General features: G+C 36.1%; 1 protein-coding gene across 10 annotated transcripts in view; it reads right to left on the reverse strand.

The window, feature by feature from the left end:
• Positions 1–22,810, reverse strand: part of LOC136036875 (uncharacterized) — a 148,529-nt gene that overhangs the window by 61,760 nt on the left and 63,959 nt on the right. For all 10 annotated transcript variants that reach the window (XM_065719218.1, XM_065719214.1, XM_065719217.1 and 7 more), the window contains exon 5: positions 6,873–7,066. In XM_065719218.1, coding sequence (XP_065575290.1) covers positions 6,873–7,066 — 194 coding nt within the window. The remainder of the gene's footprint in view (positions 1–6,872; positions 7,067–22,810) is intronic.

Raw genomic sequence — 22,810 nt, forward strand, 5'->3', positions numbered from 1 at the left:
AACAGGGATGATAAATTACAGTTGGAAATTATTGGCAGGGATGTTTCACTAAAAGAAAAATAAACCCTGGACAACAGAAAATATACACCTCTATATTATTCACAATAGCTGGAGAAAAAGTAGAGGAGATAAGAGAAACTCGTAGGGAAGCCGATTAAAATATTATAAGGGTCCTTTGGATGTCAATAATGGATAAAAAGAACTTGTGGAGGAGATTTGGTGTAATTGACAGACATCAAAAGTTTGAAATGGGTCCTATCAATTTGTAAGACACTTAGTCCCGCTTGGTGTTGGTGATGAGTTGCTTCACGAGGTCGGTAATAATAGTCAATTCCCTCAACTGTTAGGCTAGTTGTCATTACCCCTCTGAGGACGGCTTTTTCAAACTATAATCTCTAGGAGATCTGTTTCTCATCCCCAGTCACTATTTATGCCCGCAAACCTTTACCTTTTAGCCCCACGCTGCATTCTCATCACATACTAATATCAACATTTACTCCCTTTATGACTGTCCCATAGGTTGGGATCCAGAATAAGTCACTCGATACTTCATTGTAATTTCTACCCCACATCTGCCACTAAATTATCCCGACCATGCTTGGAATCTTTTTTTAAGAGTAATTTTAAACGGTATATTTGTCAAATCGTGTTTTACTTCTGAGGTGGATTTTTTTTACATTCTTGGAGGCTAAGAGACTAATTGGTTCAATTTCTTGTGACACCTCACATATAACATGCTCTGTTTTCCATTTTGCAAAAAATTAAACTTGAGACTGTGAGAGAAGACTTTGTGTCCTCATGCAACATGTTCCTTATACATGATGATCCGAAACCACAAAAAAACTTTGCCCCTTTTTAGTCTCACATTTTCGGATTTGCATACGAGTCCCTTCCTTATGTAAATCCTGAAAATTACATAATACTATTGTTAATACTATTTTGAACATATCTCGAGAATTGCATCCTTAAATCCATAATCTGGTTGTGATGGGTATGCAGCTAATTGTGTATGTTATTTGAAATAGGAGAAATGCTGGTTTGCAGCCTAGCCCTTTATGAAGATGTTTTTTGATGCCATGGACTCTGGCCAGCGATAGAAAACAAGAAAGCTATTGGAGATCTTGAAGTTTGTATTTTTGTTACCTGTTTGTCTGACCAGTGGTCTGTTGTAGTGGCCATTTATCTTTTGTGGGAATTGTTGAAGCTGCGACCTAAATTATTGGATACATGCAATGTTTTTCTGCATATAAATTGTGCTCATTCACACTCCATAAAGTCATTAATTTTTTTTCTCTACGTATAATAATAATAATAACTCAGCTTGTACATTAATTCAAACCATTATACCAAAACAACAACACAGTAAACAACACTAGTAAACAACACAGCACTCGTACGGGATTCTGATTATTGGATATTTTTTTGGGGCTTGGTTTGTTTTGATGGGCGTTTTCGGGCTGAAAAACCTCTTCCTAGCTAATTTATCTACTATGGGCGGCCTCCCCGTAGTAGCATAATATTTGTAGGCATGAATATATATTGAGTCGGAGGTAATAGGCTTGGGACTGTCTGTGCGGGATTTAGACTCTTGTTGATAGAAGAGCATCGCCAAGTGCTGAAAACCATGTTGTGACCAAGATGGGCCCAGGATTGCGCAAAGCCTCCAACTTACTGGAGGTCCCAGGGACTTCTTGCTGTCCAGTTCTAAGCTGGCTTAAGCGCTTCGGTGTAGACTTGAGAAGATATGTTGGTCCCCACCTGCACTGGTATCCGGGATCACTGCTTTTCTTGAGGCCAAAATAATTTCAAAGATTTAAAGAGCATGAAAATTGGAACTTGGAATGTTACGACGTTAAAAAATGACTATCGCATCGGCATTTTGACTGACGAATTCAGACGGTTTGAACTGGATTTATTAGGAGTTTCAGAAACTCATATCCCAGGGGTAGGAAGCATGAAATTAGGTGACATAGAATTTGTTTACTCAGGCAGGAAGGATGGGGTACATAGACAGAGAGTAGGGCTCATGATGAATAAGGAAGCTACTAAGTCTTATTTAGGCTGGGAAGGTATTAATAATAGAATACTAATTGCTGATTTTATGACTAAAATGTTTAGGGTATCAATTAAAGCAGTATATGCCCCCATTGAACCAACTGATGGAAATACTTGTGACTCAGATGAATTTTACTTACAGTTACAGGAGCAAATAGACAGGGTACCAGGTAGAAATATGGTGTTTTTGCTAGGAGATTTTAATGCCCTGGCTGGTAGAAATAGGGATAGATGATATCCTAGCCTAGGTAAATTTGGTGTAGGAAAAAAAACAGTAATGGCTATAGGCTTTTGCAATTTTGTAGGTATAACAACCTAGTTATAACCAATACGGTGTTTGGTCACAAAATGGCCCATAAGTTGACATGTTATTCACGTGATGGTAAGACAGCAAACCTTATTGATTATATTATTGTAAACAGAAGACTAGCAGGATCAATGCAAGATACAAGCGTGAATAGGAGTGCCGTTATTGATGTTAAAAGTGAAGATCACCATCTAGTAGTGTCTAAGGTTAATTTAAAGCTGAAATTTCGGAATGGTAACTCACTCCCAGAAAGTTATGATGTTGGTAGACTTCAGGATGAAATTTTGAGAAAAAAAATTCCAGGAACAGTTGAGTATTAAACTTGAGAGTTTAAAATTTGACAATGTGGAAGATCGATGGAATGATTTCAGAAAAACAATTTGTGAAGTTGCTGATGGTGTCCTAGGGAAGAGTGCTAAGACTGCAACTAAGAATATTAGTGAAAAAGCTTTAGGTTTAATAGAGAGTAGAAGGGGTTTGTATAAGAATTATCTGAGTGATAGGTCGTATGAAAACAAAAGGAATGTAAAGAAAGTGGAGAAAGCATTAAAATATCAACTAAGGAGATGTGAAGTGGAGGCGATGGATAAAATTGCTGAGGATCTGGAAGATGCGGCTAGACGGCATAATAGTAAAATATTATACTGGCATGTTAATAAATTGTAAGGGAGTAGCCAATCCGGACTAGTCCCAGTTAAAGAAAGAAATGGGGCCACAATTAGTGATAAGGAAAAAGTTAAAGAAAGATGGCTGGACAATTTTGAGAATGTGCTAAACCGAGATACAGTTACGGGAAAAGATATAGATGAAAATGGAAAAGTTTGCGATACCTTGGATGTGAAGGAAGATTTGTTTAGTGAGGAAGAATTAGCAACAGTACTAAAAGCATTAAAAAATAATAAGGCCCCAGGTGCCGATAGTATGGTTAATGAGTTTCTTAAATATGGTAGCTCTGAGGTTAGGAATAAGCTACTGAAGATTATGAACATGATTTTTGGAAAAGGGGAAGTACCCAATGATTTTAGGAAAACCTTAATTAAACCACTGTATAAGAAAGGTGACAAGAGTGAATGTCGTAATTATTGAGGCATTAGTCTGGTCTCTGTAGGGGACAAATTACTGAGTAATATGATACTTTTTAGACTGAGACATGCTGTAGACAAAGTTTTAAGGGAAGAACAATGCGGTTTTAGAAAAGAGAGAGAATGTGTCGACCATGCTTTCACTCTTAGGTTAATAATTGAGAAGTCCCATCGTTGTCAAACACCTTTGGTCCTCAGTTTTATCGGTTATGAGCAAGCTTTTGATTCTGTTGATGGAACAGCGTTAACAAAGGTCTTATCGTTATATGGTATACCAGAAAAATACATTAAAGTGATTTGCGCTATGTACGAAAATAATACTGCTGCGGTTAAGGTAGGAAATGAGGTTAGCAACTGGTTTTGTATTAAATCAGGAGTTAAGCAGGGTTGTGTTCTATCCCCCTTTATATGGATCATTTTGATGGACTTCGTCTTAAGGAGCAAAGGAAAGGCAATTGTAGACCATGGAATCAAATGGGAAGGAAGAACGCTCCTGGACTTAGATTATGCTGATGATTTAAGCATATTAGATAAAAATGTGAGCGAAATGAGTGAATTTTTAGAGGTTTCACGAGTTTAAGATGCTAAAATAGGCTTGAAAATTAATGTTAAGAAGACTAAGTCACTAAGGCTAGGAATAAGTTAAGATGAACAGGTGACATTAGGTAACGAAAAGATTGATCATGTTAGGAGCTTCAGTTACCTTGGTAGTATTATTAGTAAAGATGGTGGGAACAGTGAAGATGTTAAAAGTAGAATAGCTAAGGCTCAGGGTGTTTTTTCACTCTTAAAAAAAGTTTGGAAGAATAGAAAGATAAGTCTACAAACCAAGATTAGAATATTGAAAACTGCAGTGATGACAGTGGTCAAATATGGCTCCGAAGCATGGGCACTCCGAAAAGCAGATGAAAATTTACTAGATGTTTTCCAGAGAAATTGCCTACGGATTGTTCTGGGTACCAGGCTGATTGACCGTATTTCAAACAGTAGGTTGTACGAAAAATGTGGTTCAATCCCACTTTCTGGGGCTATAATGAAAGAAAGGTTGAGATGGCTAGGCCAAGTTTTACGGATGAAGGATGACAGATTACCGAAGATTGTCCTTTTTGGCCAACCGTCTTGGGCTACACGGAAAGCAGGTCGTCCTTGTCTGGGTTGGGAGGATGTCATAAATAAAGATTTAAGGGAAATGGGAACTTCCTGGGAGGGTGTAAAGAGAGAGGCTTTAAATAGATTAGGTTGGAGGAGGAGCGTGCGTAGCTGTGTTTGCCTCAGGCGGCTTTGTGCTGCAGTGAGTTATTAGTAGTAGTAGTATTAGTATTATACCAAAATGTAATGTCAAGACCTAGGGAACTGATACTGAGGTGTATTTTGACTGATTAATTTTATCTGTCACAATATCGGTGGGCATCCCGACTTACAAAGTAATTTTAATTTTGTTTGTTATTTGTTTATAGTTGTGTTTATAGTAAGTTGATCAAGAACCACAGATCTAGAAAGACTAAGTCCATAGGTTATTTTTTGTTGAATATAAGTGTATAACAAGTTTTGATCAGAGGCTCTGGTCAATAATAGTAAATTACATTGTCTAAGCCGGCTTTTGGTTATCCTATGACCCAATTAAGTTGGTGAAGGGGTTTTAGGCAAATTCATAATAAACATCAATAGGTGTTATATTTATCAATCGAATTAAATATACCTCCTCCCTTCAATATTATAGATGCTTCCTTTTGACTGCTTGTATGCACATTATGTTTTATAACTTATTTCATCATTTGCTGACTAGTCTCTGAAAATTTTAACCTTGTATCTTTTTGACAACTTGTACAAATATAGTTTATTTTTATCTAGTTGAGTACTCTTCCTCATAATTCTGTGAATTTTCGCTGTTCTTGAAATTTCACTGTAGTAAGGAGCGACCCGGCTCAATAGTAACCAAAACTCTAAAAAATTGAATTTTGATACCAATAGTTACATCAAAAGAATTGCATTTTAATGCTAATTTTTAATATATAAGTTTCATCAAGTTTATTTCTACCCATCAAAATTTACGAGCGTGAGAAAATTTGCCCTATTTTAGAGAATAGGAGGAAACACCCCCTAAAAGTCATAGAATCTGAACGAAAATAACACCATCAAATTCAGCTTATCAGAGAACCGTATTGTACAAGTTCCATGCTCCTATCTACAATAATGTAGAATTTTGTACGTGTTTATTTGTTTTTTTATTTTTCCCAGGGGTGATCGTATCCACTCAGTGGTCCTAGAATTTTGTGAGAGGGCTCATTTGAACGGAAATGAAAATTTCTAGTGCCCCTTTTAAGTGACAAAAATTGGAGGGCCCCTTGGTTGAGATAGCCATTCTATTCAACATGGTTGAAAAACCTTATAACTATGTGGGGGAAATTTTCCATGGAAGAATTTGTCCTGGGGGAAGAAGATTTCCATGAAGGGGGTGCCGCATTTTCTAACATTATTTAAAAAAAAACTATGAAAAAAAATATGAAAAAGTTCTTCAACTGAAAGTAAGGAGTAACATTAAAACTTAAAACGAAGAGAAAATATTACGCATATACGGGGTTCACCTCCTCCTAACATCTCACTCTTTACGCTAAGATGTTTTTAGTAATTTCAACTATTTATTCTACGGCCTTTGTGATTCAGGGGACGAAATTTAAGCTTTAGTGTAAAGAGGGAGGTATTGACAAGTTGGCGAACCCTCTCATATACGTAATAAAAGCTTATGAATATAGAAGTTTGTTACGTAAGCTAATTCGTAAGTTACGTATATCTTTTACCAGTGAAAAGGTTCGTAGAAAATTAAAAGTTCTAGTTGCCTATTAAAGTCCCCAAAAAATTGGTCGGTAACTGCCCGTCCTCCCCCCTAATTTTTTCACAAAATCATTCGATCAAAACTATGGGAAAGCCATTTAACCAAACAAATAAAGATGCAAATTTCGCTTTAATTATTCATATGCCGAGAGCCAAAATCAAAACATGGATTTACTAAAAAGCGCTCAGAAGTCAAATTAAAAAAAACAAGTTTTTTTTAACTTAAAGTAAGGAGCGATATTAAAGCTTAAAACGAGCAGAAATTACTCCGTGTATGAAAGGGGCTGTTCCCTCTTCAACGCCCTGCTCTTTACGCTAAAGTTTTTACTGTTTTAAAAAGTAGCGTTGAGAGAAAGAGTCAAACCTTAGCGTAAAAAGCGGGGCGTTGAGGAGGGAACATCCCCTTTCATATACGGGGTAATTTCTGCTCGTTTTAAGTTTTAATGTTGCTCCTCACTTGCAGTTAAAAAAAATATGTTTTTTTTTATTTTCTTTACTTAGGCAGGCCTTTGTTCTGACAATGATAAATAGTCTTTGATCAGAAACAGAAAATATAGATTTGAAAAAGAAGTGGGAGGAAAAAGAAAATGTTTTACCTTTATATCTCTATGAATAATATCGCGATTGTGAATGTAATCAATTGCCTGAACCACCTGCTGAAATATATATAATCCTTTCAACGTAGACCCCTCATTTTGTCTAGTCTTTTCGTCATTCAGCCAGTGATAAAGTGTTTGCTTCTCACATAACTCCATTTGAATAAACAAATAGGTCTGTTCCTTTTTCACTACTGGAAAAATAGAGTTTATTTTGCTACAGTAACATTACTTTGTAATATCAACATACAGAAATATGAATTTTCCAAGGAATACATAAATATCCCTTGAATAAAAGTATTATACCTGAGGTTTTTCCACAAATAAGCTTAAGAAAATAACTTTAAGACTGCTTTCTAGAAGAAACAATCATGTTTAAATAGGGAAAGTAGGCTAACCAAGCTGGAACATTTAATTATATTTTCAGAATTTAACAGTTTGAATTAACATTAAAAATAAAATTCTATTTGAACTGTCATTGTGCAACACAGGAACTTAAGGACTTAACTAATGCCATTTCTTAAAGTCAAAATAATCTTAGTTTATTTTGTCAACACTGTCAATACTGATCAGTATTTTCTTAATAAGTCTCTTAATCTTTCTCCCAATTTAGATTAATTCAGAATACAAAAAAAATTCAAGCTATGCCTAATGAATCATTTTAGTAGTTATATTTAAAACAAAGTTGTTAACTTATTTTTTCAAAGTTTATCTCGCCAAACTAAAAAGTACAGCTTGCTCTCCTTTTATTTCTAATAAATATTTTTCTTTATTGGACTTTATGGGACTTAAAGAAATTTTCTAATAGTGCTAACAGTAAACTTTGAGCGTAAGTCTTATTCTCAAATGATTAATAAGTTAATGAAAAGATACTTTTCTGTCAGAGCAAAAACCATGTTATCCTAAACATGAAAACTCACATTGTAAAAATGGAAAAAAAATTAAAAGACTTCAGTTTTGTGAAAAGAAAAATAATAATTTACAAAATACATCTTCAAAGAGAAATAAGAATTGTCCTCAAGAGATTATAATCTCAAAGATTATTCATGATTTTCCAAGAATATTTAAATAAGATGCGAACATTTGCACAGAAGAAGCTTTAAATATATTTGGAAATTTGACCATTTATTCGGCACAAATTTTCAAAATGGAACCAGTTGCCCTGCCTTGTATACCCCCGGCGTAAGAATTGTAAGTTATTTTCATTTTTTGTACCACATTATTCATCAAAAAATGTTTATCAAAAGCCGTTTGATAAGTCATGAAAAGGCCCAGCACCTAGTTTATGCAATAGCTAAAAGTGGCTAAAGGTATTAACTTGGAACTTACAGGAACACTGTTACACTATAACATTAACTAGTGACTATTTGAGACTGTGACTATGACTATTTGTAAATACTGTCAAGTTTGACTACTTGCAACTTCCGCTCCAACTATATGTAAAAGGACTATGACTTATTGTGGCTGTGACTCTATGGGGTTGCTATTACGAGAACTTGTGACTGTGTAAACTTAAGATGACGACTTGGAATAATCGCGTCTGTCACTGAGACTGTTTTTGACAGAATATACTTACTCGAGAATGCGACTATTAGGGGTTACGACCTTGACTATCGCTACTTGCGAATGCGACTATATGTGACCTCGACCACTTACTGTCACAGCTTTGTGTGACTGTCGCTATTTATAACTGTGACTACCTTATATGATGAATACCTTCGACTAAGATTTCTTGCAACTGAAACCAATTGTGACTATAAATTCGATTACAAATTTTGATGCTGTTAGAGCTTCTTTTGACTGTAACTACTTGCAATAGGACTATGAAAACGACTGTATGCGCGTATGAGAGTGACAGCCAGTCAATGAGTGAGCCCGTGAGAGTGATTTGACGTGTTGTGGCATTCATTAATTCAGTGCTGTGAATTTAGTTTAATTCAGGAAGCTCATTTCGCAATATTTTGTTTTAGATTAAATTCTGTGAAGCTAGCTAGAATTCAGTGACTGTTATTTCGCAATACTATGTTTTGGATTAAATTGACCTGGCCTAGATTCAAGCTATCAACTTGCTATTTGGACAGTATACGAGTTTTTTTGGTGAACTGAACATCTCTGGACTCTGATTTCATTAAATTTCAGATTGGTTTCAAATAAGTGTTAACTTTAAGCTTAATCGAAGTGTTCAGGTTGGCAACCCTGCTTCCAACTGCAAATATACCATTTACACCTATATAAACCAATTGGATAATTTACACTTTACTGACATCAAGCTATGGATAATTGTGAATAGGTGCAGTACCCTGTAATGAACTATTCGCGAAATAGCTAGGAAGAAGAAATTCAAGACAATATTATTATCCGACACGCAATAGACTTTTTTGAATGCGATGTTACTGCTAATGAAAAAAAAATGAATTTAGTGTGAAGGTTGTGCCTAAAAATAATTGCCCATGGTGCATTGGCACAAAAGTTTTTACAAATAATGTAAAATATATTCTTGACCTTATAAAACAAATTAGACACTGAGGAGGAATCGACTCCGATTTATGTTATCAAGTCTCTTACCGCGGTTCACATTCTGCCTGATGTGCCTTACCTTAGGCATTCTACAAAGGTTAATCGTGTGAAAATACTACTAAAGGTCGTTGCGTCAAAGATGGATGCTTATGAATTGAATTACCCACAACAGCCAGAGCCTGCAATTCCCGACTCGCATGCTACAATTGTTGTGTCGAACCTTCCCCCTACTCTCTCAGACAAAATAAAATGAAAAGTTGTGATAAATCAGGTAAATGGTTATGAATCCATCACTAGTATACGTCCAGTACGTGAAAAACTGATTATCATTGTAGACAAGCATACATATAGCTGCACATATAGCTTCACTATATAGCTGTACTAAACTGAAAGCAATTGCAAGTCGTAATTTGCCAGAAACTAATTAATGTTTGTATCACTATCAGCAGTGTCCTTTAATGTATATGGGACAAAAAACAAGGATCTTACGACTGATGAACAGCACAGTAAGTTTTTACATTGTATGCTTTCAGGAACATCTTTTGACAGGAATGAGTTTTAATTTCCTTCACCAAAGTGCTAATCACTTTGCTTTCATAACATATGCTATTTTTACTTTTGGAAGACCTTCCGGGGTTTTAGCATGTATTATAAGAAAAAAGCTCATCTTTTTGTCTCCATTATTTTCTTTTTCTGACGAGCATTTTCTAGCTATAAGGCTTGGAAATACCATTTTAATCAGTAGCCTACATACATGCCTCATAATGAGAAGAATATGACTTCTTTAAATAAATGTTCCAAATCATGTGAAAATTTATAAAACTCTCCTCAATAGGAGAGTTACGAATTTAAAATTATTTTTGATATGAAAACTGACATAAAGCTTGAGGAATCACACTCATCACAATGTTGAGCAGGATATTGATCACCTTCCACTATCACTCTTTTTTTTCAATTAGAACAAATATTACAGCCCAGGCAGATTCTCTTGCTTCTAAATGGTCTGTTTGAAGTAACTGGAAAAATGCTAATATTTCACTATATATTTCAACCCTAGCTATACTCCTTGGTTCTTTACATGTGCCCTTTCGTTAACTCCAGCTAAGTGTTTGCTCTACAAGAAGTAATTATGAACTGAAATAGTACTACAACCAAATCGTGTGGTGTTTAAAACGTTCTGAGGAGGTTGCCATCCCTCAGGAGTGAGTTAGAAGAAGCACAACAAAACCAATACGGTTTTGTGACCCTAAACTGAAAATTGTTAAAAATAAAGCAAACTTATGGCTGCGGTTATGGATTGATAATGGTCAACTACTTTCTGGAAGTGTATTTGAATGCTAAGTTTTGGTTTTTGGTATAGAGGGAAGGTGGTCGCTCAAAATCCAGCGTGTTGAATTGTCTCTGTAAACACACAAAACATAAATTTGAGAAAGCCCTCAAGCAGCATGGAAAAAATGTGAAACATGAATATACAGAGAGAATAATCAACGATCCAAATTGTCTATGGAAAGATCGCGTGAGAGACCGCGAAGAAAGGCCTAAGTCCATGCCTTGTAACCCAAACGACTGGTGAGCCTACTATGCGATTGAATTTAGTGCCCCAGATCCCAGTGTAGCAAGGCCATATATCGAGCAACTTGAATCTGTGCTATCAAATTCGAGTCTTCCGGACTTTACCGTAACTGTTTCAGATGCAACTGCAAAAGTCTTTAAGTTGAAAAGAAAAAATCGTGCGGAGTTGACGGTTTGTGTGCACTTCATCTTGTGAATGGTACTCGTCTTTTATATGAAATGTTAGCATTATTGTACCAGATCATATTCGTAGTCGGTATTGTGCCCGATGTTTTCTGTAGAGGACAACTTACGCCCATCCTGAAAAAAGGGAAGCCAGCTAATATATACTCCTCTTATCGCCCAATTACTGTGTCGCCAGTTTTATGTAAGCTTTTTGAAATGCTTATATTGCTGAATGTTAGAAACTGATGCAAAATGCCAAACTACCAGTTTGGCTTTACGGTAGGTCTTGGTTGCGCTGATGTTCTGTTCGCCCTTGCTGCTATTTTGTCTGATTCTGAGGTAACAGGTCACCCATTAGTTATTAGTTCTTTTGATGTAAGCCACGCGTTTGACTCGTTGGTGCATGCGCAGATCCTTTTAGAAGTGTATAAACATGGGCTAAATCTGTGTATTGTCAGAGCTGTGTATTATATGTACAATAACCTTAGAGCGCAAATTAAAATACCCTCATGTCCGACTGAATCCGTTGTTGTACCAGTTAACAGGTCTGCCGATCGACTATCGAAGAATTTGATATTTTGGGTAGGGAATATAATAAAATAGGCTTATCATTTAATGTTTCTAAATCGGCCGTACTGTTCTTCAATGCGGGGTATTATGAGAAAGAAATTCCTTTAGGTGATTCAGCTGTTAAGCCATGTGAGAGTATTACCTTCCTTGGTTTACCAATCGGTCGAAGCCTCCACTCGACAGGAACGTTACTTTTACGACACGTAGAGGCAAAAATCCGGATTGCTTACGGATTAATCATTGGTAACAGACATCGAGTCTTCTGCAGATTTCTTGCGTCGCTGTATAATGCCATTGCCCTCCCAGATGTACTGTATATAGCATCTTTTTGGAATTATTTATCGTCCGTCCAATGTATATTTTTCATACCGATTTTTCATTCAACGTGTGAACTAGAGAACTTGTTTGACTAGTGTTACTGACGGAGCCCAGTCTCTGTTATTTGGATTCGGTTAGCAACTGAGTTAATATTTTTAATTAAAGTTTAAATTTCACTTGAGAGCGGACTTTAAAGCTAAACAAATATGTCGTCAATCAGCCAAAAAATGTTTGATGATAGAATGAAGGCTCTGGAAAAGAAGCTATATTTCATAATTAGCAAACAAAGTGAGTTTGCTATTACGCTGTCGTCGATTTCGGACGAGGTTCAAATTTTGAAAAATGAAGTCTGGTGATTCGAAGATTGTCATCCTAGAAAACAAGCTTGAAGAGCGAAAGTCGAGATGTAATACAATCAAAGCGAAACTACTCGAAATGGAAGTTAAAGACCGTAAAATCAACTTAATTATCCACGGATTATCAAAAGAAAAACAGCAACAGACAGTTTTCGCGAATGTGTCAACATTATTTTCATCGACAATGGAAATCACTGATAATGTTCAAATATTACAGTCCTACCGAATATCTCAGAAGTCGAACGTGTCTACCCGTAAGCTGACTGCCCTTCCAGTTTCCTCTCAGTATCCTCAGAAATAGATATTCAATGTATTTTCAGATCAATATCGAAATTGAAAGGAACAGGGGTCCGGATCTGCACGGACTTGCCGACCAAATTAAATACTGTGAGAAATAAATTACTGGCTAAGGGTAAGAAATTACGAGATAATGGATCCGTACAATTTACACACCTGAAGCAAAAAGGTGCCAAATTGTGGCTTGAATACAAATCGGATTCAGAGTCGCAGTGGGAAAAAGTGTAAGATCACTAAAGGCGACTAGTGTGAGAAAATAAGGTCTACTCCGCTCTTGATTGATATATTTTGCATTTTTGTGTTTGTGTGATGTTGATTATTTACTTTCGTGTGTTACTTAGGATAGCTTGGTTCAAGATTCTCTTCATTATTTTTGCCCCAGTTATTTCTGTTCATTTATACCTACTCAATATAAGTTTGCTCGAAGGATGGCAGGTTTTTCATGATTCATCAATGGCACGGGGTCCTTGTCGCGCGGACTTGCTGGCACGAGGTAGAATCTTTCTGACTCTTTTTATATGAATTCTAAGTTAGCGGTTGTGGGGGGACGCGATAGGCTGACATCTTTGAAGGGGAAACCTCTAAACCTTTCGTTACTTTCTGAAACTTTTAATGTTTCTGGCCAAAGAGAAAATAACACTTTTTCAGAAATAAAACCGTCATCGTAAGTTTCTCCTGATGAAATAAATAGACTTGAAAATAATTCGAAGAGAATTGGATTTATAAACACAAAGGGACTAATTAGTTCTATTGATGAACTAACCAGATTATTGCCAAGAAATCAAATTGATATTTTGGGAGTTTGTGAAACATTCATCAGTGATGCCAAAAAACATAATGTTAAAATTCCGGGATAAAATTTCATTGAAAAAAGTAGACAAAACCATGGAAAAGGTGGCTTCGGGTTATTTTTGAAAGAAGGAGTGCATTTTAAACGTCTGTCAGAGCTCAAAAAATGTTGACGTTGAAAAATTGTGTGAAATTTTGGCTGTTGAATGTCGGGCCGGAACCAAGAAATTACAAATTTTTGTCATTTATAAGCCTCTGTTGGCACCAATCCCGCTTTTTCTGCAATCTTTGGAATCCTTATTAGCATCTCTAGACGATAAAGATGTTGTGGTCATGGGCGATTTTAAAATAAATTTACTGAATTATGATGAAAATACTCAAACAACCGAATTTATTTCTCTAATGACATGAAAATCGCTGATTCCCTCATGTATAATCCTAACGCGGGTTTCACTCACTAGTGCAACTCTCATCGACAACATATTTTTAACAACACCAGCCACGTCTTCACAAATTGTTTTAACGGATTTTTCGGATCATTTTTTGTTAATTTCCTATGTGAAATATCAGTTTCAAAACAAAAAAAGCACCAGAAATATCACACTGGATTATCAATAAAAAAAAATCTGGACTGTTTAAAGGATAAATTGAATATTATCGATTGGTCTCGTGTATTTGATGCTGAAGACATAAACTCTGCGGATGGCTCATTTCTTTGAAAAATTTAACGCTGCTTTTGATGACTCATGCCCCAGAGTAAAAACACGAAAAGGAAAATATAATCGACCCATTCAACCGTGGATATCGCCCTCCCTTTTGACCTCAATAAAAAAAAACTGTCTTTATAAAAAATTGTTATCATTCACAAGCGATGAAAATAAAACAACTTTCAATAAATACAAAAATCTACTTTCAGAATAATACATAATGCTAAAACGAAATTTTATTTTGATTCTTTTAGAGAAGTAAGTAAGTCACCAAAGACAAGTTGGGAGCTAATCAATTCTTGCTTAAATCGATCACCAAAAACTTCTACACCATCAGAAATAAAGGACGCTCATGGTCTTATAATTGAAAGGGAGCTAGAAATAGCTAATTACATGAATTTGCATTTCGCGTCAATTGGACAATCGGTTGCCAACAAGCTCCAACATAACCTGCCCCATGGTCAATGTGATTATTGTACACACCTTGTAAACCCTTCTGTAAAATCTATATTTTTAACACCGGTAACAGAGAAAGAGCTTGCCAATATTGGTAAACTTTTAAAAAATGGGAATTCCCCGGGGATTGATGAATCGTCCACGAACATTGTGAAAGTTATTTTACCGAGTATTAATAAAGTAATGTGTCATTTGATAAATCTGTCATTTAGATCGGGAACTTTTCCGGATTCATTTAAGAAAGCAAAGGTGATACCACTGTATAAAAGCTCTGACCAGAGTAATTGCACGAATTGCAGACCTATATCTATTCTTTCGGGTTTTTCTAAATTAATGGAGCGATGTTTTCATAATCGAGTGTATAATTTCCTTATTTCGAATGATTATTTTTCAAAAAATCAGTATGGGTTTAGAAAGGGACATAGTACGCAGGACGCTATCCTGACAATGGTCCAATTTATTCACGAATGTCTTGATAAAAAAATGATTCCGGCAAGTATTTTTTTGGATCTTGAGAAGGCATTTGACACGATTTGTCAAGAAATATTGTTGTTTAAATTAAACCATGGTGGGATACGAGGACCAGCGCACGATTTTATCGCATCTTACCTAAGAGGTCGATCCCAAGTAACAACTATCAATAAAACAGTTTCGGATCCATGCTTATTGCCCAATATTGGTGTTCCTCAGGGTTCAATTCTGGGACGACTGCTCTTCTAATATACATAAATGACCTTCCATCAGCAACAGAAACCAACAGCCTGAATGTTCTTTTCGCGAATGATACCGGATCAAGACTTGCAGGAAAGTCGGAAGATGATGTCAAAGAGAAGCTGCATATCGTGTTTTCCCAGCAGATTGTATGGCTAAAAGCTAGTCTTTTGTCATTGAATGCCGCCAAAACGAAATTCATCATTTTTAGTAGACTTGGACACAAAGCAAAAGGAATTTCAACTATAATTGATCAGGCTACAGATATTCGAATTCAAAGGGTAACTTCACTCCGGTATCTTGGTATAACTATTGATGAAAATCTATCTTATAAAGAACATTGTAATAGATCACGCGTTAAAATCGCCCAAGGAGTTGGTGTAATGAGGAGGCTTCAGCATTTTTTCCCCTGTGAAGTTCTACGACTCATTTATTTTGCCTTGGTGCATTCGCATCATACGTATTGTCCCCTAATTCATTTAGCAACTTTCAAATATCATATAAAACCAATAAAGACTCTTCAAAACCAGGCTCTTCGAATTTTGCAAAGATATTTACCGTCGCCTTGTTCCTATCCAAATAAATCTAAAACTGAAACTATATATTTATTAACTAATATTTTGTCTGTTTCAGAATTATTCACTCTTCATTCTTTTTCATTCAAGGTAAAATATAACCACTCAGAACTGCCTTTGTACTTTCGTACGAGAAATTTTTTCCCTGAGCAACCTGACCATGTTTATGAAACCCGTAATAAATGGAGAATGCAGCAGCTGAAATTAACCACTGAGAGATCACGGTTCTCGCCATATTTATCGATCATGGGTTCATGGCATCTTTATCTACCATATATTGACTACAGTAAATCTCTCCCACATATTAAAAAGCAACTTCATTCTATCCATATAAATAAATTCAAGAATCAGTAATAAAAAAAAATCTTAAAGTGAATAGTTGTTTGTTTGATATTGATAAGGTGGGCTCATTTCTTTTTTTCAAATAAGTTGCCGGTCATCGGTCACCCTCGCTTGCACACTGTTTTTGTTTTGTTTTTCAGATTGATATTTGCCGAGTGTCAGTTGTTTTGTGGGTGGGTTCCCGTCTAGTGGTGAGTCGTGGATTTATTTATATTTATTTTATGCATTTGTTTTTGTTTCTTTTTTCTGTCAAATAGGTGTGCTATATTGTTATACCAGGTTTTTGTCAATCGACCTTGTGTCTCCGGCTTGACCCTTTTTCATATTGTGTGTGTTGTACAGAAGTTTAAATAAAATCTTGAATCTTCAATCTTGTACAAAAGTAAGAGTTCTGTTTTTTCGATTCGCGAAGTTCCTTCTGAGACTTCCTCCGTGGACGAAGAACTCGTATATCATGCGTAATTACGGAGTGTCCGATCCAACAGTTTGCATTAGCTGGGTCGTAGAGAATTTCCTGGAGAAGGCTAAAGGAAGGACGAACCCGTGGCTAGCTATCATGTGTCAGTAGTTTTGTCAGTGTACACTGTGTGTGTTTACTTATTGAATCTGCATTCAAAGTGAACACACCAGGATTGAATTGGATATTTTATGAACTTATTAATTCAGTAAGCCCTTTTTAGCTTAAGAATTGTGAACTATTTCAACACTCGGCTATAAGTTCTCATCGAATGGAAATTCGTTCATTACAATTCAAGGTTTCGCAATAACTGGTTAAGGATAAAGTGACGTGTAACCTTGACCTACATAAGAGTATTATCAAAAGAACTTTTTGTACTTGAATTATAGAAGAAAAAATTGAACCAGCGTGATGCCTGTTACCAGTGACGATAATCCTGTCCTTGTTTATTCGCCTGTATTTAATTTTGTACAGAGCAATTTGCTAATTGGAGCAGAGGATGACGTGATTAAAAGGCATAGAGTGGAGTTTTTTGACTCTAATTCGGTCAAGGTGGCAAAGACGTTATTGTGGCAGCTTTTTCCGGGTCATGAAGATTGCCCTATTCGGAAGGGAACTAATGCATTGGTTAGCCATTTCAGCGACATAATTACTTTACTAAAATCTCTTGACGAAACTGACACTGATGTTCCGACATTCGTCATAAAGCGTCCTACGGAAGTATCCTGACTCCCTGCCACTGCCTACACCTCTTTATTCTCAAAAGTTAATGAGCTCCATCAAGTTGTTTTGGGAATGTCTTCAAAACTTGAAGACATTCGCAGGCAACAGTTATCATCTCAAAGGTTCCAGACGTCTTATCTGACCCTCTTAAGCGAAAAGCTGCTATAGACCAAATTACTGGACATGAATTAGTACGTAGCGCAAAGCCCATCAATGACAAGTGGTATATTAATATGGACAAGTCTGCTACGGAGGACTTCTGCTCGTCAATCCAGAACATAATCTCCGGTACTACAACAAAAGTGGCTTCCAAGTGGTTTTTTTGTATATCCCGTAATATTCCTACCGACGTTGACATTACGGTACTCGGAAGCCAACACGGTATCATAGATGCTAAGAGATAGGGCCTATCTAAGTCTGTGAAAATCGACTTTTTGGATTCTTTTGCACAATCTACGTTTTTTAAGCATGGCCTCAGAGTGGGCTATGAAATTTTTCCTGTTTACGAGTTCAAGGACCTATCCAAATGCTGTTTTAAATGCCGATCACTAGACCATCTACAGTACTCCTGTCCCAGCGTTTTCCCGAAATGTGCTCGTTGTGGAGGGCCACACATTTCAACAAAAGATGAGCCATGCATTGCTGATCCCAATTGCGCAAATTGCAGCCAAAAACACCCTTCCTATAGCTTTTCCTGCCCCGTTATTAAGAATCGAATAAAGTGCAAATCCACCTTTCAACCATGAGTGCATCAATCTTAGTTATTTCGTTCAATATAAATGGCACCAAAGATAAGGATTCTGTTATTGATGAGTTGTACGGTTCCTACGATTTGGTATGTTTCCAGGAGTATCTTCTCACTGCTTCAAGTTTGAATTTTTTTTTGTCGAAGTCAGCATCATACTGCGTTCCTGAGTCCAGCAAAAGCTACTTGCGGTCGCTCTTCCGGTGGACTAGCCTGTGTCTTTAAACGGGATATTCATTTACCCTCCCCAGTACTCTTCTACTCCGACGAATTTTTTTTGGCTATGCATGTCCGCAGTATTGTATTTATAAACTCTTATCTTCCATATGAAGGATACTCGATCAGATCCTTAACTAAATTTGGAAAGGCGTGTGGTCTGCTTAAGAATCTTGTGAATCAGGTACTGTTAAACTCTCTGCAGTATATAATAATTGGGGACCTAAACACTGATATTAATCGATCTTCTGTGAGAAGGGAACTGCTTTCTGAGTGTCTTCCTTCATACCGCGTTGTGCCCAAATCCCACGATTTTTCATATGTTCATCATTCTGGAAGCACAAGTGATATTGACCATATTATTTGCTCAACTGGTATTATCTCTTCTTCTGCTTCTGTTCATGTTAACGAGCAAGATACTGACCACATGCCAATTCCAGCGACATTTACAATGGATATTGATCTATCGGAAATCAATTGCTCACGAGAAAAATCGAAGTGGTTTGAAAAAAGTAATTGGAGCAAAGCCAATATACCGCACTACATCTCTACCTTGACAACCTTTCTTTCTAAAATACGTGTTCCATATCATCTTCTTCAGCGCCAGGTACCTACGAATGGTAAAGCCGATATTGACTGTTATTATAACCAACTTGTGATGTGTATGAAAAGGGCAGAAGAAGCTGCCGTACCTCGACAACGTATTCGTAAAAGAACACAAAAACCTATCTGTTCAATGGACCCTTGTTTAAAGTCGATAAAAAATAAAGCAAAATTATGGCTCCAGATATGGAATGAGTGTGGTCGGCCAAGTTCTGGGTGTGTCGCTGATATCAAACGTAAAACTAAAACCAATTATAAACGTTATCTTAGGTCGGCACGTTACCGCGGTATGGATTTCCCTGCAAGTAGGGAGGATTGGCGAAAAGTGATCAATTCTGACAAGATAAATGATGAAACTATGACAAATAACTGCCTTCCAACTTCAGCTTGGTATAAACATTATTCTTCGATTTTTTCAGTGATTAATTATTCAGTGCATTCTGTGTATACTCGCCTTCTTACCCTCCTCTTTAGTACAATGTTTTCGCAACGCCATATAGTGCCCATATCTTTTTCTTCCGTAATTAATGCTGTTAAAAGTTTAAAATCTAATTCAATTGATAAGGATGGTATTTCTAAGATGCATATAACGATTGAATGCACCCCCCTTATATCTCACTTTCAGCTTCTTTTTCAAATGTGTCTATGTACTTCATACGTACCTGAGAGTTTTCTGTGTGGCACTGTTTCGTCAATTTTAAAAAGGGGAAAGTCACCGATTGATTGTTCTTGCTATCGACCTATTACTGTATCTTGTAATATTAGTAAGGTTTTTGAATATATCCTTCTACCATTTTTGACTAAAAATATTATTGAGGCTGAGAACCAATTTGGTTTTCGGAGTGGGGTGGGTTGTCAGCATGCGCATAAGATTCTGTCTTCTCTATTGGCTGATAATTCTTCCAAGGGAAATGGTCTTTATATTTGTGCTTTGGATCTTTCGAAAGCGTTTGATAGTGTGGTCCATAGTCAGCTCATTTTTTCTTTGTATAATTCTGGGGTCAATCTCTCTATTATAATGCTTCTTAGGTTTTGGTATTCAAATTCGTTTCTTCAATTAGGATCTGCACCAGAGACTATTATAAGAATGCGAAAAGGTGTTAGGCAGGGTGGTGTTCTGTCCCCTACGCTTTTTAAGATTTGTATTTCTAGTGTGCTGGCTAAGATTTCAGGTACATATCTTTCTGGTCTTGCGGATGTTTCTTATCTTGCGTATGGTGACGACTTGCTTCTGATTAGCCGTTTCAAAAAGGGTCTTTCCAATATGGTCTCTATAGTTTCTGATGCTTTCTCTGATATTGGCCTTTCAATTAATATAGATAAGTGTGAGTTTCTTCCCTATAACTGTATTAATGCTACTCCCCTTCACTGTAATAACTTCACTATCCCTCTTATTGATTGTATTCGTTGGCTTGGTATCTCTATTACTAACAATCTTTCGAGCTTACGTCAGCGTACTGTTTGTGATATAAGTAAAAAGATTCAGATTGGTTATGCAAAAATTGTTGCAAATAGAGGGAAGTATAATAGACATGCGCTGGCTAAACTTTATTCTACTTTCTGTGATCATTCTGTCCTTTATGCTTCAGGTCTTTTCCCCCTTCTTAATAATAGTAATTTAAAAAGAATTCGGATAAATTATTTCAAATTTTGCAATTTCTTCTGTATCTTCCTCCTTGGACAAAAAACTGGACTCTTGTTAAAAAATTCTCAGTTCCTGATATAACTTTAAAGTTGGAGATTCTTCACAGAAAACTCTCTAGTACAGCTTCTGCGTGCCTATCCCCTCACCACCACCTTATCCGTTTTTTTCGTTGACTATTTGTGTTTATTGTTTTTCTTTTTGTGCTTTTTTATATTTATTCTTACTCCACCATATTTACTTTATGTATCGTGTGGGTTAAAAATAAAAATTAATTATGGTTATGTTCGTAGTGTGATTTTCTTTTCTTTTTCCATCCGTACTCCGATGTAATTCTAGTGAATTTTTGGGTAATAAAAGTAGTTAGTTACTTACTTACTTATTAAAAAAAAAACTAAACGTGTGTTTATAAAACGTCTGCTATCAAGCCGATGTAAATGGTTAGATTTTCCTACCAACAAGAATGAATGGGACAAAAGTGATTAGTTCATCTAAACTGGACAACTGAGTAAATCTTAATTACCTTATCTCACCAGCTGGGAAGTGTTTTTACTCATTTTACTCAAAATTGCTGGATTCGGCTCTCCCGTCTTCCTTGACTCACAAGTTCTGTCCGTTTCTGTTGATGCTGTAATTGTATCTATTAAGATATTGAAATCAAGCTCTGATGATGTTGACGAAAATAGTGTTTGTCATCTTAAAGTAAACTGCCCGTCTTTGTTTTTCCATTTACGGTTGCTTTTCCAAATGTGTATTTTTTCTTCTCTTGTTCCTGATTACTTTTTGTGGGAACTATCACTTCCATCCTTAAGCGAAGAAAGAGTCCATTGGACTGTTCTTAATACAGGCCAATTATGGTTACTTGCAATATTAGTAAAGTCCTTGAATATATCCTTCCTCCTTTCATTAATTTGAATGCTAATTTTGGGGAGAACAAGCTCGGTTTTTGGTCTGGTATCGGTTGCCAGCACACACACCGTGTTCTTGTCTGTCTTTTTCAAGATATTTCTGCTTAAGAGTATGGTCTACACATTTGGGCTCTTGATCTTTCTAAGGCTTTCGATAGCATTGTACACAGCTAGACTCTTTATTCTCTTTATAGTCACGTCATTATCCATCGCTGATTTTTCTTCATAAGTTTTTGCATAGTAAATCCTATCTTCTAATTAAGACTAATGGTGCCCTTTCTTCTTTTATTGTCTCTGTTGGGTAGGGCGGAGCATTATCTCGAAGTATTTTTAAATTTTGTATTTCGAATATTCTTGAGAATATTTCTTCTGTGTGTTTTGTTGGGTTAACTGATATTTCATACCTTGCTTATGCTGATGATATTCTTCTAATTAGCCGGTATAAACTCAGACTATTACAGATGTCTCATAAAGTTTCTTATTCTTTTACTAAAATAGGTCTTTCACTCAACGCTGGTAAATGTAAGTATCTTTCTTTCAATTTTCCATCCCCACCTAAACCTTTAACTTCTAAGAAAATTTCCATCCCTCTTGTAGATTTGATTTGGAGGTTGGGTATTACACTTGCCAAATGTTTAAAAAATTTTCGTGAGCTTACCTTCTGGGATGATAGAAAAGAGATCCAAATTGGTTACTCTAAAATTGTAGCCAGTCAAGGCAAATATAATTGTATTTCCCTTAGAAAGCTTGATTCTACTTTTTTTTAGATCATTCTGTTCTTTACCTTTCTAGGCTTTATCCTATTCTTAGGAATAAGAATTTTAGCGATATTTGGATGGCCTATTTCCGTTTTTGTGAATATCTTCTCTATCCTCATCTTTGGTATAAGAATCGAAAAATTATAAATATGCTTTCCTTCCGAACATTACTGACAACCTGACTTGTTTATACAAAAAAAGTCTTAGGAAACAGCGTATCGGTGTTTGTCGCCTCACCATGGTTTAATCCGTTTATTTTATTAACTTTATTAATTTCTTGTTATTGTTGTTTAATTGTTTTCGGTAATTTATTGTTTTTTTGTGTTATTGTTGATTTTCGTTTGTGTTTACTCCAATATTTATCTTTTGATGTAAGTGGGTTATAAATGAATATTGTTAGGTATCAACCCTTTCACCACTCTCAATCTCAAAAAAGACACTAGAACTTCTGATTGCCACTCCAATGAACCCCCTCTGAAGTTTATACTATCAACCTTTCTATATAGACCTT

The sequence above is a fragment of the Artemia franciscana genome, chromosome 16 (assembly GCF_032884065.1).
Source record: "Artemia franciscana chromosome 16, ASM3288406v1, whole genome shotgun sequence".
NCBI classification, from domain to species: Eukaryota; Metazoa; Arthropoda; class Branchiopoda; order Anostraca; family Artemiidae; genus Artemia; species Artemia franciscana.